The sequence below is a fragment of the Rhinatrema bivittatum genome, chromosome 1, assembly GCF_901001135.1.
Source record: "Rhinatrema bivittatum chromosome 1, aRhiBiv1.1, whole genome shotgun sequence".
Classification (NCBI taxonomy): Eukaryota; Metazoa; Chordata; class Amphibia; order Gymnophiona; family Rhinatrematidae; genus Rhinatrema; species Rhinatrema bivittatum.
The window spans coordinates 836,166,866-836,184,323 of NC_042615.1; the positions used below are offsets into that span (position 1 = coordinate 836,166,866).

Sequence of the window (17,458 nt, forward strand, 5' to 3'; positions counted from 1 at the left end):
ATCAAAGAGCGGGCAGAGGTGGAGATAGACGCTGACTTTCTAACAGATAGAACTTGAGCCTAGAAAGTTCTGTAGCTTTAGCTTTCAGGTCATTACTCAGTAAGCTGACCAGCAGCAAAGTTTACCCCTATAGCATTAGCCCAATATTCAGTGGCACTAATTTCCTGTTGAATATAATTGGTTAAAATTATCCAAGTATCTTTGCTCTTGGCCTGCTTACTGAATATTGGCTTTAAAAATGCAGTTGGGCAGAGCAGCCCTCAAGATTTTCCCCCTCCCTTCACCATCGCCAGGAGAAAAGCAGAAAGCGAGGAGTGAGCAGGTCTTTCCTGAATAATAAAATTTAGCAGCAAACAAGCCCCACCCACTCCAATCCCCTGAATAACAGAAGGCAGTCCCCCTCCCTCCTGAACCCTGCAGCATTAAAGGGATATGGGGTCCTGCCACTGACACTGACATGCAAATAAGTTCTTCTACGGTGAGGAGAGAAGCGGAGATGCTGTTTGCCCAGTTCCCACTGGCAGATGATGCACCTGTCCTGCAGCTGTGCTCGTCTCACAAACCCCGCAAAGCAGGCAGAAATCGTGCTTTGTCAGGCAGCGTAGAAAAGCTTCTTTGCACGTATCACTAATACATCCTGTCTAGTCAAAGCATGGCCATGAATCTACTTCTATTGCACTTCATTTGTTAATGTTTGCATTATTACCTTTACATAAGAAATCCTCTTTCTGGTTGCCTTCTTTGTTTTTTACAGTTCTTTTATACATTTTTATTTTTAATTTGTTTTTCTATAAGATTTATTTATTGATTTAGTCATTTGTATTTATATTTTTGTTTTATGAATATTGTTTCTTATATGACATCCTGTACTTAAGTGGGTTTTTAGATCTAATATTGTTTCTTATATGATATCCTGTACTTAAGTGGGTTTTTAGATCTTGCAATGCAATTATTGAACTCAAAGAAGCTGAGGATCAGAGAATTAATCCTGCAACCCGATAACCCCGTGAGCACTGGCTACATCTCTAATTTGTGTAGAACTTACCATAAGCTGCTTCATGCAGTCAACAAGGATTGAAACATCGAGACCACCAGCACCACCTCCAGTGACACCACCAGCTCCGATGACGCTACCAGTGAACCCACCAGCACCTCCAGTAAGGCCACCAGTGATGCTGCTGCTGCCACCACCACCTCCTCCAGTGAGGCTGCCAACAAGCCCACTAGCAAGGCCGCCAGTGAGTCCATCAGCACCTCCAGTGAGGTCACCAGTGATGCCACCACCACCTCCAGTGAGGCTGTCAATGAGCCCACTAGCAAGGCCGCCAGTGAATCCATCAGCACCTCCAGTGATGCTGTCAATGAGCCCACTAGCGAGGTTGCTGCCACTACCTCCAGTGAGGCCACCAGTGAGCTCACCAGCACCTCCAATGAGGCCACCAGTGATGCCACCACCACCTCCAGTGAGGCTGTCAATGAGCCCACTAGTGAGGCTGCTGCCACTACCTCCAGTGAGGCCACTAATGAGCCCACCAGCACCTCCAGTGAGGCCACCAGTGATGCTGCTGCCACCACCACCTCCAGTGAGGCTGCCAACAAGCCCACTAGCAAGGCCACCAGTGACTCCATCAGCACCTCCAGTGAGGCCACCAGCACCTCCAGTGAGGCCACTAGTGATGCTGCCACCACCACCTCCAGTGAGGCCGCCAATGAGCCCACCAGCACCTCCAGTGAGGCCACCAGTGATGCTGCCACCACCTCCAGTGAGGCTGCCAATGAGTCCATTAGCAAGACTGCTGCCACTACCTCCAGTGAGGCTGCCAGTGAGCCCACCAGCACCTCCAGTGGGGCCACCAGTGATGCCACCACTACCACCTCCAGTGAGGCCACCAATGAGCCCACCGGCACCTCCAGTGAGGCCACCAGTGATGCCACCACCACCACCTCCAGTGAGGCCGCCAATGAGCCCACCAGCACCTCCATTTAGGCCACCAGTGATGCCACCACCACCACCTCCAGTGAGGCCGCCAATGAGCCCACCAGCACCTCCAGTGAGGCCACCAGTGAGCCCACCAGCACCTCCAGTGAGGCCACTAGTGATGCTGCCACCACCACCTCCAGTGAGGCCGCCAATGAGCCCACCAGCACCTCCAGTGAGGCCACCAGTGATGCTGCCACCACCTCCAGTGAGGCTGCCAGTGAGCCCACCAGCACCTCCAATTAGGCCACCAGTGATGCCACCACCACCACCTCCAGTGAGGCCGCCAATGAGCCCACCAGCACCTCCAGTGAGGCCACCAGTGAGCCCACCAGCACCTCCAGTGAGGCCACCAGTGATGCCACCACCACCACCTCCAGTGAGGCCACCAATGAGCCCACCAGCACCTCCAGTGAGGCCACCAGTGATGCCCCTGCCACTACCACCTCCAGTGAGGCCACCAGTGATGCCCCTGCCACCACCTCCAGTCAGCCGGCTGAGACTTTCAGCATCTGCAAAAAAAATATGAAAAGGTAAAATTGTATTTGTTTAAATTTCATTTTTTTATTTTCCTTTCCAGCAAAGCAGATTATATTCAGGTACTATAGGTATTTCCCCATCCCCAGAGAGCTCATAATCTAAGTTTGTACCTAAGGCAAAGGAGAGTAATGCGACTTGCCCAAGGTCACAGGGGGCAGCAGTGGGATCTGAACCCTGGTTTGTATCTGCTGTTCTAAGCACTGGGCTACTCCTCCACTTTCTAACTTAACTGCTTAGTGATTTGCATTAAATATTTGTTTCTTCTCCCAGGGGCAGCAAATTGTATTTATTACATAAGAACATAAGAACATAAGAAATTGCCATGCTGGGTCAGACCAAGGGTCCATCAAGCCCAGCATCCTGTTTCCAACAGAGGCCAAACCAGGCCACAAGTACCTGGCAATTACCCAAACACTAAGAAGATCCCATGCTACTGATGCAATTAATAGCAGTGGCTATTCCCTAAGTATAATTGATTAATAGCCATTAATGGACTTCTCCTCCAAGAACTTATCCAAACCTTTTTTGAACCCAGCTACACTAACTGCACTAACCACATCCTCTGGCAACAAATTCCAGAGCTTTATTGTGCGTTGAGTGAAAAAGAATTTTCTCCGATTAGTCTTAAATGTGCTACTTGCTAATCCCTGAGGCACTCCACTGGCCACTCCCTTCCACTGAGAAAATTGTCCATTCAATCCTACTCTCTGTTTCCTGTCTCTTAGCCAGTTTGTAATCCACGAAAGGACATCACCTCCTATCCCATGACTTTTTACTTTTCCTAGAAGTCTCTCATGAGGAACTTTGTCAAACGCCTTCTGAAAATCCAAGTATACTATATCTACCGGTTCACCTTTATCCACATGTTTATTAACTCCTTCAAAAAAGTGAAGCAGATTTGTGAGGCAAGACTTGCCCTGGGTAAAGCCATGCTGACTTTGTTCCATTAAACCATGTCTTTCTATATGTTCTGTGATTTTGATGCTTAGAGCACTTTCTACTATTTTTAACATTTAACATTTAATATAAATATTAGGCTTTACATAAATTGATCAAATAATTGTTATAGTGGAAATGAAACCTGTTGGAACAGCATTCAGCTCAGTTCACAATCGCACTAATTAGTAACGTGTGGGCTTAGTGGCAGCCGAGAACCGTGGGCAGGGCAGAGCCTCGAGCTGGGCACCAGCAGTGCTCACTCTCACTCTCTGCTGTGCACCAGCAGAGCTCACCCTCACTCTCTGCTGTACACCAGCAGTGCTCACCCTCACTCTCTGCTGGGCACCAGCAGTGCTCACCCTCGCTCTCTGCTGTGCATCAGCAGTGCTCACGCTCGCTCGCTCTCTGCTGTGCATCAGCAGTGCTCACGCTCACTCGCTCTCTGCTGTGCACCAGCAGTGCTCACTCTCATTCTCTGCTGTGCATCAGCAGTGCTCACCCTCACTCTCTGCTGGGCACCAGCAGTGCTCACCCTCACTCTCTGCTGTGCATCAGCAGTGCTCACTCTCACTCTCTGCTGTGCACCAGCAGTGCTCACCCTCACTCTCTGCAGTGCATCAGCAGTGCTCACCCTCACTCTCTGCTGTGCACCAGCAGTGCTCACTCTCACTCTCTGCTGTGCACCAGCAGTGCTCACCCTCACTCTCTGCTGTGCATCAGCAGTGCTCACCCTCACTCTCTGCTGTGCATCAGCAGTGCTCACTCTCACTCTCTGCTCCCTGGCTCTCAGCCTGTGCTTGCTCCAGCTCCACTCTCCCAGTTTGCTGGCTCGCTTGTGCCGCTGCTGCTCTGCACATTAGGAATGAAGAATATGTAGGCTTCCAATTTTATTTTATTTTTTGTCGTGAAAGGGGGGCTGATTCACAACCAGACCCTGTCTAAATCCACCAGTGCTGTCACACCTATGTGTAATGCCAAGGGGTCATAGGTTGGTACAGTAGATCTGTTTTTACTGAGGCCGTGCTGCTACTGAGTTATACTTAACGGAGAAGTTCAAAAGGTCATTCTAAGGTTATCAGAAGAGGATAGCTAGTTGGAGGAGTCACGTGGGTAGCCTTTCCTCTAAGAAAAGCTTAAAAGGTTAACTTATTGGGTTTATTCCAGACAGGATTGAAGAGACGGCTCCAGTAGGTTTGTGTGTTAAAGGTGTGTGTGGCATGTGTGATACTAGAAGCCAATGGCTGTGTGAATTGCAGGGCTATGAAAGGAGTATTGCTGTCTGAGGAAGGGATTTGCAGTGCCTGGAGGAGCAAAAGAGGGAGAAATGTTTAGTGCCTCATTCTGAGGTGCTGCAAATTAGCTGAGTGAGGATTACAAATGTCGGAGGAGGATTACAAAAGAAGGAGAAAATCATCTGAAGGTCTCCAGCAGCATCAGGGGAGCCAGAGAGCAGTTTGTGGCAGGCGTTGTCCTATCAAGTGCCTATGTGAGGAGTCTGGTGGTGGTGGTGGGGACTGGCTGGACCTAAGGAGGAAAGGTCGCAGCTGGTGTGCACAGGGCCCCGGGACTGATGTGAAAAAGGAATGGCGTGCAAATGTGCAAAAAAACCTGTGCAAGAGCAAATACCTGCGCAGAAACCCGCAGAAGCCCCGATGCAGAAAGCCGGGGACGTGCGGGTGCAGTTTGACGGCCTCAGCGGCAGCATGGGGAGCTCTGGAGCAGCCACGGCAGTCTCACTGGCTTCCTGCTCCGGCTCGTGACCCATATGGCCTGTCTCCTCTTGATTATCGGGAGCTCCCCTCCGCTAAGGCCATGCTACCCCCACAGCTGGGCCTTCCTCATTGGGACATTCTCCTGCTTATTGAGTGCATATACAGCACCTCTATCGGTTTTCCCTGTCGAATATGTAATCTTCATCAGACACCAGGCATTTAACCATGCAAAAGAGCATGCATTGTTGCAATATATTACAGCGATGCATGTATAAACACTCAGATATGCAGCAGAATCAGAGTGGGCATGGCAGATACGAGCTTTAACATTTACTCTGCCCTGACCCAGGTGCCTAAGAACCCATGTAAAAAACATGCATTAACAGTTCTCCCTGCTAGTGTGGCTCTTTGCATTGCCTGTAAATACATAATAACCTTCTTTGCATGTTATTTGCATGGGCCTGTGCTAAACCAGCTGTGGGTTTTTGCACTGGGGGGGGTTTTCGGCGCTAAACATTTTATTCATTTTATTACATACACGTGTAATATCAGTGCAGGAAAACCCGCACAATAACGAATGCAAAAACCCAGTAATGATTTCCCAAATCAAAGGCTGGGCCCTGGAGACTTTGGGATATCTGAAATCTGAACAGCTTCTGAAGCGTGACTAAAGTGTGTTTGCTTTCTGAGAGAGAGAGAGAGAGGAGGACCTACACCTAGGAGTCCCTTCCCCCGGGTCTGAGAAAGGAGAAAAAATCCTTGGACGCAACTTCAGAGAGATATTGGAGAAAGACTGTGGGTAATTTCTCTAGGCTCCTCAAGACCGAAGGAGAATGCTGAATAAGATTATAAAGTGGAACTGTGAATTAGAAGTGAGATAAAATAAACTGTATTGCTGTCTTCAAGATTGAGGAAGTGGATATAGAGAAGTGCACTGGTTGGAGTTTAATATTCCTAACATTGAGGAATCTGATAGATTGGGCTATTTTGGAGCTTGGTACTACTGAACTGATTCCAGTACTGTATTTCAATTATCTGTGTTTTCCACTTGCCTATCACTTCAGTACATAGTTTAGTTTTGGAGCACAAGTAATGAGTGAACAATGTGTTTTTCTATAGTGCCTTCTGCTCAGTTAGCCCTGCCCCAGCCTGGGAGAGCCAACCAGAGCTCCCCAGGGCTCGGAAGGTAGCCCCTTGGTACAGAGGTCACATATACATGAAATAAGCTTAATCAATTGTCCCTAAAGCAAAAAGTGCCTCTAGAATATCCAAGTGTAGCCCATATCAACTGGTGAAGTCTTGGTTATGTACATTTGCATAAAACCTTGCTTCATGCATCACAACGATTCACTACCATGTTGGAACCTTTTTATATTGCCTGCTAAGGGCTATGCTGGATGAGTGCATTGAGCAGAATATAAATCTAAATAACTACATTTCTAACTCAGGGGTTCTCAACTCCAGAACCGTAGCCTACTTATGGCCAATATGGCCTCAGCCATAGGCATTGGTACCCGAAGGGAAGAAAATGTCACCTGCCATTGCTATCAGTATCAGCCTCGCTGGAATTAGCAGCATGGCCAGAGGGGCCCTAGCAGGAGAAGCAGCATGGCTTGCCTTGCTGGAAGGAGCAAAAGGTCAGAGCTGAGTAGGCCTCCACAACCCAAAAAAGAAGTCATCCCATTGACTGTGGGGGCTGAAAGAGGAGACTGCTGAGTTGCTGCCACTTCTACATCAAGAGCCACTGATATTACTAGCAACAGTAACATGGAATAGACTTAGTTTTGGGGTTCTTATGGCTTGGATTGGCCACTGTTGGAAACAGGATGCTGGGCTTGATGGACCCTTGGTCTGACCCAGTATGGCATGTTCTTATGTTCTTATGTGAGTGAGAGAAGATGTGTGTGAGAGTGGATGAGAAGGTGTGTGTGGGAGTGGATGAGAAGGTGAGTGTGGGAGTAGGTGAGTGTGTATGTATGAGAGTGGATGAGAAGGTGTGTGTGAGAGTAGATGAGAAGGTATGTGTGAGAGTGGATGAGAAGGTGGGAGTGGATGAGAAGGTGTGTGCAGGAGTGGATGAAAAAGTGTGTGTGGGAGTGGGTGGAAAGGTATGTGTGAGAGTGGGTGAGAAGGTGTGTGAGGGAGTGGGTGGAAAGGTATGTGTGAGAGTGGGTGAGAAGATGTGTGTGGGAGTGGGTGAGAAGATGTGTGTGGGAGTGGGTGAGAAGGTGTGTGTGAGAGTGGGTGAGAAGGTATGTGTGAGAGTGGGAGATAAGGTGTGTGTGGGAGTGGGTGAGAAGTTGTGGGTGAGAAGGTGTGTGTGGGAGTGGGTGAGAAGGAGTGGATGAGAAGGTGAGTGTGGGAGTAGGTGAGTATGTGTGTATGAGAGTGGATGAGAAGGTGTGTGTGAGAGTAGATGAGAAGGTGTGGGTGAGAAGTTGTGTGTGAGAGTGGGTGAGAAGATGTGTGTGGTAGTGGGTAAGAAGGTATGTACAAACTTTCTCCTCTCTCACACACATGTTTTGTGTCATATAAACATACACACACACACACACACACACACACGTTCTCATACACAAAACAACCCCCTTTCCTCTCTGCAAACTCAGGTCATCTGGAAATCAGAAGCTCCCAGGTATGGAGCTTGGGGGATTTTTATAAAATCTTTATTAGTTTTATTTGTTGGATGTTATTTGAAGTCTGTTTTGAAATATTTAGATGGTGTTTTGAAAATTTTCGAGTTTTTAATTATCAGATATTATACGGTTCGTTAACTGGTTTGAATTATTCTTTGGTTTTGTTATGGTTCTCTAATAGAGTATGGGTTCAATCCAGTTTGTTGTAGGCTCCCCCATGTGGGAGAGGTCAAATGGTGCCTTCTTCTGATATATATAAGCCCTGATCACCATTTTGCTGTGGAAGATTTTGTTTCCCTTCTGAGTGTCCGATAGTTCTGATTATGTTGAAAGAGTAAGGCCACGAAGGTTCTCAACAATGAGACGGGGACAAAGATGGAGTCAGACACCCTTCCTTCATTTCTCAAGAAACACTTTCATTTATGTCTTCTTTCTTCTGAACTGGGAATAGTTTTCCTTTTACGTTTTCTGGGTTTCCCATTAACCAGGGGCTCAGGTTTGTTTTTGTGTTTTTTTAATATCAACAAGGGAGAGGTAGCATCACTGAGAAGAGACCTGTGGATCAGCTGTATCTAGGAGGGATGACTTCCAGCCATCCATAGGAGAAGGAGCTCAGCCACAAACACACTCTCTTTCACACATACTTCCCCATACACACACGCTTGTGCTTTTTCACATGTATGTTAACTTACACACATGCACTCTCATATTCCTGCTCACTCACGCACATGCATGTACCCTGTCTCTCACACATAGTTGACTCATGCGTATACCCACACATGTATGCTTGCTCTCTCTCACACTCATGTGCTACCTCACATGTATGTGTATATATATGTATATATTTATATGTTATTAATAATCCTTTATGTTATATGTAAGTTTACTTTGTATGTTAATTGTATGTCTGAATGTTTTTAGGTAAACATCACGTGGAATGACGGTATATATAAAACATATAAATAAATAAGCAGGGCCCGGTAACAGATTTTAGGAGAAGAGGTGTATACTAAGTATCAATCTGATACGCGTCGGAGAACGAGAGTACTTGAAAGAGAACTACTGGAGATGTACGAAGTATGTGACGTTGTATGTGGAAATCTTAAATTGCACTAACATTCTACTTGCTGATCACATGGGAGGGAAGCTTAAAACTAACCCTAAAACCATGAAGAGGAAAGAAGAGACAATTGGCTATACCATCTTAAACTTCAACAAGACCTCAAGGGGTCACAAATTTATTAAAAAGCATCACTTGTAACCAGGGCCAGTCAGGGCCGGCGGAAGCACTAGGCGAACTAGGCGGTCGCCTAGGGCGCCAGCTTCCCGGGGGCGGCACTGCCCCGGTAAAATTAAGAGAGCTGCGCTTTCAAGCATGTGAGTCCTTTGCTGTCAGCCCGGGCGGAACGTGGCAGGACAGCTGGAGTCAGCGGCACCGGGCGTGCTCTCTTCTTCCCGCCCCCCCACGGCCCGGAAGAGGAAGTGGAGAGCATCGGGTGCCTGCACGGGAAGAAGAGGCCACGCTAGTGTCCGACGGGAAGAAGACTGCAGCGCGGCTCGGAGGAAAATGGAGTTTCAACCGCGGCCGATGGGACTCCGCCTCCGCGAGGGCTGAAAATGAAGGAGGTTAGCGTTGGGAGGAGGCTGCTGCTGCTGCTAGTTCCCGGGGTGGGGGACAGAGATAGTGAATGAACGAGCAAGCATGTGTGTTTGAGATCCTGTGTGTGTGAGTGAGATATTGCATGTATGTGAATGATTGAGAGCCTGTGTATGTGAAAGAGAGTATGTCTGTGATTGAGATCCTGCCTGTGAGAGAGAGAGCATGAATGTAAGTTTACCATTGGGAACCTGTATGTGTAAGTTTGTGATTGAAAACCTGTTTTTGTGAAAGAGTATGTGTGTATGATTAAGATCCTTTGTGTGAGAGAGAAATCATGTGTATGTATGATTAAGAGCCTGTGTGTATAAGTAAGAGAGAGATCATGTGTGTCTGTGTCTGATTGACAGCTGGTTTAGGTGATGGAGTATGTGATTGAGAGCCTGTGTTTAAATGAGAGAGAGAGATCATGTGTGTCTGTGTGTGATTGAGAGCTGATTTAGGTGAGGGAGCATGTGAGTATGTGATTGAGAGCCTGTGTTTAAATGAGAGAGAGAGATCATGTGTGTCTGTGTGTGATTGAGAGCTGATTTAGGTGAGGGAGCATGTGAGTATGTGATTGAGAGCCTGTGTGTAAATGAGAGAAAGAGAGGACATGTTTGTAAGCATGTGAATGAGAGTCTGTGTGTGAGAGAAAAAGACAGCATGTATTTATGTGATTGAAAGCCTGTGTGTGTGTGTAAGCGTGAAAAGATAGACAGCATGTGTGTAAATGTGTAATTAAGAGCCTATATAAGTGAGAGAGAAAAAACATGTGTATATGTGAGTACTGAGAGCATGTGTGTATAGGTGTGTCATTGAGAGCCAGTGTGAGAGAGAGCGCTGGTATGTGACTGAGAGAGGAGAAAGTTCCAAGCAAACCACCCCGCCTCCAGCTAATTCAGAACAATCTCAGGACACCTGGATATCAAACATTCCCAGGTATGCAGAGCAAAAAAATTTTTGTATCCTTATTATTTTTCATTACTGGGTCTTTGTGTCTGCTATTTTGAAATATTTTGTTGGTATCTGGAAATGTTTTATATGAGTTTTTAATTATTGGATATTCCACTCATCAGCTGTTTCGAAATATATTCTTTTTGTTAGTACAGTTTTACTGCTGATGATTTTATATTTCTTGATTTGTTTTATAAGGGTGGGTGATGTTTCTTTTTTCCTTTGTTACACTGCATACAGAGACTCTGGCTTGTTGCAGTTTCCAATTCAGTTTTTGTCTGCATGCTTCTTGTTATGCGTTTTGGTCTCTTTATTCTATGTTAGGTGAGGGACAGCACGTGATTCAGGTGAGGTTTTCTGCTGGCGTGTAGTTTCTGTGTAGGACTCTATAGCAGCCTGACTTGGTCCGTTTTCCTAATAGGAGATGTATTGGTGTCTTAAGGCCTGGTGTAATATTTTCAGAGACTTATTGTACTTTAAAAGTGTGATCTTACATAAAATGCACACATTTACTTGTATTTAGTTTTAAACATATTGTATGGCTCTCATGGAATTACATTTTAAAATATGTGGCGTTTATGGCTCTCTCAGCCAAAAAGGTTCCTGACCCCTGGTATAGAGCTTAGCCACTACTGCTGCTTCTGGTGTGTACTACAGCCTGCATGGAAGAGGAGTAAGAGAGCTGTCGATAAGACAAATCATCTCAATGGTTTACATGGCATAAAAATGTCAAATAAGTGTTCTGTTATAAATACAGACTTCGTTATTTTCATTAATGCACAATGTAAGTTAATTGTGTGTGGAGGCGGGGGGGGGGGCGGCATAGCTGACGTTTCGCCTAGGGCGCCTAATACCCTTGCACCGGCCCTGGGGCCAGTGCAAGGGTATCGGGTGCCCAAGGCGACCCTTGCGCTGCCACCCCCCCCCCCTACCTGTTTCGGCGCAGACTGTGTGCTTCTCATGGCGTCGAGCCGTAGGGGGCCCCGAAGAGCAGCCACGTGGTGCCGCAAGCGGGGCCTATCCCACTCACGGCAAAGAGAAATGGTAGCAGTCAGCGCCGAAACAGGTGGGGGGGGGGGGGGGGGTGCGACACTGTGTGCTTCTCAGTCTCTATTTTTGTTTGCCGCGAACGGGATAGGCCCTAGGTGACCGCCGAAGGGGGCGTCTCTTCCGAAGGGATGGGCTCCACCTTAACCAGGGTGGAACCAGACTGCTGGCGCTAACCTTTAAAAAGGAGATAGAGCAGCTTTTAAACTAGAACAAAGGGGAAAGCCGACAGTCGCTCAGCAGCGCATGGTTCGGAGAGAGGTATCTTTAAAGGATACTAATGATGCATTAGAATTAGGGCATCCCGACAGTGAGGTTCCAATAATTAGAAAAGTAGTCCAAGTGCCTGTAACTAAAAACTCACCTGAGCTAAAAAATTCTAACTTATCCCTATCAATTAAAAAGCAGAATGAAAATACAAACAAAACACAAACTTTGAAATGTTTGTATGCTAATGCCAGAAGTCTAAGAAGTAAGATGGGAGAATTAGAATGTATAGCAGTAAATGATGACATAGACTTAATTGGCATCTCAGAGACATGGTGGAAAGAGGATAACCAATGGGACAGTGCTATACCGGGGTACAAATTATATCACAATGACAGAGAGGAGCACCCGGGAGGCGGTGTGGCGCTTTATGTCCGGGATGGCATAGAGTCCAACAGGATAAACATCCTGCATGAGACTAAATACAAAACTGAATCTTTATGGATAGAAATCCCTTGTGTGTCAGGGAAGACTATAGTGATAGGGGTATACTACCGTCCACCTGGTCAAGATGGTGAGACGGACAGTGAAATGCTAAGAGAAATTAGGGAAGCTAACCAAATTGGTAGTGTAGTAATAATGGGAGACTTCAATTACCTGGTGTTTTTAAATTATTAGAAAAAACTTTTACGCTGTACATATCAAAATTTACTTTAGAAATTTAAGGACCATCATACCACCCAGTGCTCACTGGGTGGTATGATGGTCCTTAAATTTCTAAAGTAAATTTTGATATGTACAGCGTAAAAGTTTTTTCTAATAATTTAAAAACACCACGTATCTCAATTTAATTTATTGCCCTCGTGGGGTTATTCATTAAGAGATTTTTTGGAATTTAGACTTCAATTACCCCAATATTGACTGGGTAAATGTATTATCGGGACACGCTACAGAGGTAAAGTTCCTGGATGGAATAAATGATAGCTTTATGGAGCAATTGGTTCAGGAACCGACGAGAGAGGGAGCAATTTTAGATCTAATTCTCAGTGCAGCACAGGATTTGGTGAGAGAGGTAAGGGTAGTGGGGCCCCTTGGCAATAGTGATCATGATATGATCAAATTTGAATTAATGACTGGAAGGGGGACAGTAAGCAAATCCACGGCTCTCGTGCTAAACTTTCAAAAGGGAAACTGATAAAATGATAAAAATAGTTAAAAAAAAATGAAAGGGCAGCTACAAAAGTAAAACGTGTGCAAGAGGCATGGTCATTGTTAAAAAATACCATCCTAGAAGCACAATCCAGATGTATTCCACACATTAAGAAAGGTGGAAAGCAGGCAAAACAATTACCGGCATGGTTAAAAGGGGAGGTGAAAGAAGCTATTTTAGCCAAAAGAACTTCATTCAAAAATTGGAAGAAGGATCCAACAGAAGAAAATAAGATAATGCATAAACGTTGGCAAGTTAAAAGTAAGACATTGATAAGACAGGCTAAGAGAGAATTTGAAAAGAAGTTGGCCATAGAGGCAAAAACTCAACAGTAAAAACTTTTTAAAATATATCCGAAGCAGAAAGCCTGTGAGGGAGTCAGTTGGACCGTTAGATGATCGAGGGGTTAAAGGGGCACTTAGAGAAGATAAGGCCTTTGCAGAAAGATTAAATGATTTCTTTTCTTCGGTTTTACTGAAGAGGATTTTGGGGAGGTACCCGTACTGGAGAAGGTTTTCATGAGTAATGATTCAGATGGACTGATTCAAATCACGGTGAACCTAGAAGATGTGGTAGGCCTGATTGACAAACTGATGAGTAGTAAATTTATTTATTTTATTTATTTATTTAGAAACTTTTATATACCGGTATTTGTGGGGACATCATACCGGTTCACATAGTAACTGAAAGATTGGAAAATACATTGCAACAGGGGAATGTAACTGGGCGGGGGGTAGAACAGAAAGGCAGTAGGAAGGATAGGAGAACAAGAAGGTAATAACCAAAACAATTTACAATGGAAGTCTCCTTAATATAAGGAGAGGGGGGTCACCTGAGAAGGGGACTACAGGGGGGGGAGTGGGAGGCGTTATTCTGAGTAGGCATGGTTGAACAGAAGGGTTTTTAGTTTCTTTTTGAATTTAAATGCACAGGGTTCAAGTCGCATGTGGACAGGTAGTGAATTCCAGAGGGCGGGACCGGCAATAGAGATGGCACGGTCGCGGGTAGAGGAGAGATGCGCCAGTTTCAAGGATTGAACATGTAGGGTGCCTTTGTTGGTCGATCTGGTGGCTCGGGTGGACTGGGGGGCAGTGAAAGGGAGGTCGAGCCAGTTGGAGTTGTGGGTGTAAATGGACTTGTGGATTATGGTCAAGGTTTTGTAGTGTATACGGGACATTATGGGGAGCCAATGTAGATCCTTGAGGATAGGTGTAATATGGTCATGTTTGCTTGTGTTTGTAATGAGTCTTGCAGTAGCATTTTGCAGAAGTTGGAGGGGTTTTATAGAAGATATTGGGAGCCCTAAGAGGAGGGCATTACAGTAATCTAGTTTAGAGGTGAGGGTGGCTTGGATCACTGTGCGGAGGTCATGGGCGTAGAGCAGGGGTCTGAGTTTCTTTAGTACATTAAGCTTGAAGAAGCCAGTTTTGAGGATGGAATTGATGTGGGGTTTCATACTTAGATTGGGATCAAGAAGGACTCCAAGATCTCTAACGGAAGGTTGAGATGTGAGGAGGTTAAGTTTAGGGTCGTTAGGCAGTAGGTCAGGGGGGTGCGAGGAGATGTGGAGGAGTTCCGTTTTGTTGGTATTGAGAGCAAGCTGGAGGTTGGTGAGGAGGGCGTTGATGGCTGCGAGGCACTTTTCCCAGTGCTCCAGGGCATCAGATATGGAGTTGTGAATGGGAATGATGATCTGTACATCATCAGCATAAAGGTAGAATTTGAGTTTAAGGTCAGAGAGGAGGTGGCAGAGAGGAGTGAGGTAAATATTGAATAGGGTAGATGAGAGTGATGAGCCTTGCGGAACTCCTTGTTGTAGGGGGTATGAGGCAGATAGGTTGTTTCCAATTTTAACAGAGAACTTTCTGTTAGAGAGATAGGATTTGAACCAAGTTAGAGCTATTCCTGAGATGCCGATGCTTTCTAGCCGTGTCAGGAGGTGGTGGTGGCTGATGGTGTCAAAGGCCGCTGAGATGTCAAGGAGGGCGAGGAGGTAGCTGTGGCCTTGACCAAGACCTCTGAGATGGTACATTACATTACCAAGACCTCTGAGATGGTACATTACATTACTATAATACATTACATTACTAGATGGTATACACCCCAGAGTTCTGAAGGAACTCTGGGGTGTATACCATCTAGTAATGTAATGTATTATAGTCAGTTTGCCAGATACAGTTAATGGTGGGCCTAGGTTTGCACAGATTAGGGATCTGCTCTGCTTCTTGGTTATTTAGACAACATTTGAAGTTTGTGTTGGAGATTTTTTGGCTCCGTTCTGTTGGTGATGTGTGATCCAGGGATGCACGATTGATAGAAACTGAAAATCCTTGATGCCTCTTTATTCTCCGGCTGCAGCGTTTTTGTATCTAGTGAATGTGTGTTCCTGCATTTCTAAGGCCAGCACTGGAAGGGGGAGAGGTAAAGTGTGCCCACCCCCAGGAATCCATGCCAGTCTGAAGGGGGAGGGGTGTGGGGTGTTTGCCCTTCCCAGGAGCAGGGATCAGTTGGGGAGAAAGGCGGGGGGCGCCATTGGGCGACATTAGCCCTGTCTGTGTTATCACTGATGATAGTATGAATGCAGTCAGACCCTCAACAATCAATTTGTAGCCTAAATAGTTCTCACCTACATTCCTTTTAAAGAAAGTTTTTATTAAGGAAAGAGCTTGTATTTCTTGCACCTTGTTCTTCATAATATAACGTGATCCACATGAAAATCCTGTTTAATTTTCCTTGGAATGGGGGAATATGCTGGAAGTCACACAGCTCATGCAGGGCTGAATGTGAATGAAACTACTATTCTAGCAATTTTCAAAAGCCATTTACCCGCATTAATTGCATTTAATGCAGGTAAACCCTATGCACATTCAGTGGCTTGCATTGTAGCAATTTCCAGAAGCCCACTTACAAGTGTAGCTTTACATTTAAATTTGTTTTATTGTGTATGTAAACTTGTAAACCGCCTAGACGGACACGTAAGTGACCCCATGCGCGGTATATAAAAAACTTTGAAATAAATAAATAAATAAATAAATAAATAAATAAAATAAATAGCTTGCATTTACACATGTAAAACCCAGTGTTAAGTGCACTTAATGCAGGTAAATCCTATGGACAATTCAGTGGCTTCAGAAGCCCACTTACAAGTGTAGCTTGCATTTACACATGTAAAACCCAGTGTTAAGTGCACTTAATGCAGTTAAATCCTATGGACCATTCAGTGGCTTCAGAAGCCCACTTACAAGCTTGCATTTACACATGTAAAACCCAGTTTTAAGCGTATAGATTATTTTGAAAATTCACCCCATAGAGTAAGTGAGCTTCAAAGCATTCTGGGTATTGACATGCAAATGAGCACCTAATGAGGGTAATTTTATGTTTCCCAAGATGGATCGCCCTGCCTGAAGGTCACAGTGGCTGTGGACTTTCATGTGTGGGTACTTTTTAGCCGCTGTAAAAAGATAAATTGTATGGGGGTGGCATTAGGGTAGGGGAGTAAGCAGCACACGCACGATGACTTTTTCCAAATGTACGTGTGCTGTTTTGTCCCCAGTTGGCTGCTCACAGGAATAGCAGGTGAAAACTGACATGAGAGACTTTAGCACTTGTAGGCAATTTTCAGGGGAACTACCCGGGTAGCCCCGAAGTTTATGTGTAAAAAGGTGCGTGTAGCCCCACAGGCCACTCACATTTGCCACCAAAATGTCCACTTGGGAATTCTTTGCCTTCTGTGGTGTGGAAGGTCAGATTTCATAATATTCTGTAATAATTTAAAGGTTACTTACCCTGATAGCAGAGGCTCAGGACCATCACCAGAAAGGCAACTGCGATCTTCATGGCTGGGTTGGTTGTATATTGAGTCTGAGCTACAATACACAAAGGCGTCTGAGTAGAGAACTCTGTGCTGAGAGCTCCTAAATATACTGTGAATGCCCCCCACGCTCCGCCCAGGACCTCAGGTGACAGCTCACCTGGTGTTTGTCATCTGGAAGATCTTGGGAATCTGTCCAAGCTTCAAAAGTTGTACAAGTGCCAATATCCTGCATCTCATGACTTTCTGTGAGAAAATAACACATTGATGCATTCCCTGATTTGTATTCATTATTAATCCAAGGAAGGACATTTGGTTTCCATTTGATAGAACTTGTTCGTACCATATATTGGCAGCATTTTTGCCATGACAGCAGCAGTGGAAAAGGCCACAAGTGCCATTGCTGCAGAAAAAGGCAGAGTTTAGAGCAGGCGTTGGTGTCAGCAGTGGCTGTGTGAACCAAAGAGAAGGAGAATGGAAGTGGTTGTACTGAATGATCTGAGCCACCAGAGAAGGGAGGAGGAGGAGGAGAACTGGTCGCTCCATCTCAAAAAAGTTATTTGAAGTTAAGATGGAGAAGGTACAGAGAAGGGCGACCAAAATGATAAAGGGGACGGAACAGCTCCCCTATGAGGAAAGGCTGAAGAGGTTAGGGCTGTTCAGCTTGGAGAAGAGACGGCTGAGGGGGGATATGATAGAGGTGTTTAACATCATGAGAGGTCTAGAACAGGTAGATGTGAATCGGTTATTTACACTTTCGGATAATAGAAGGACTAGGGGGCATT

The 17,458-nt window shown here is 45.6% G+C and overlaps 1 protein-coding gene across 1 annotated transcript; it reads left to right on the plus strand.

The window, feature by feature from the left end:
• Nucleotides 1-943: 943 nt before the first annotated feature.
• Nucleotides 944-1,987, plus strand: LOC115073659 (uncharacterized protein DDB_G0271670-like). The gene is made up of 2 exons (XM_029572261.1): nt 944-1,006; nt 1,088-1,987. Exons 1-2 carry the CDS (start codon nt 944-946, stop codon nt 1,985-1,987), a joined length of 963 nt encoding a protein of 320 aa, XP_029428121.1.
• Nucleotides 1,988-17,458: the final 15,471 nt, after the last annotated feature.

What these genes read in the sequence shown, in the direction of transcription:
- LOC115073659 (XM_029572261.1), top strand. Translation starts at nt 944, where the DNA reads ATGCAATTATTGAACTCAAAGAAGCTGAGGATCAGAGAATTAATCCTG. An exon ending in TCCTGCAACCCGATAACCCC is followed by an intron (nt 1,007 to 1,087) that starts GTGAGCACTGGC and finishes TGAAACATCGAG; the next exon opens with ACCACCAGCACCACCTCCAG.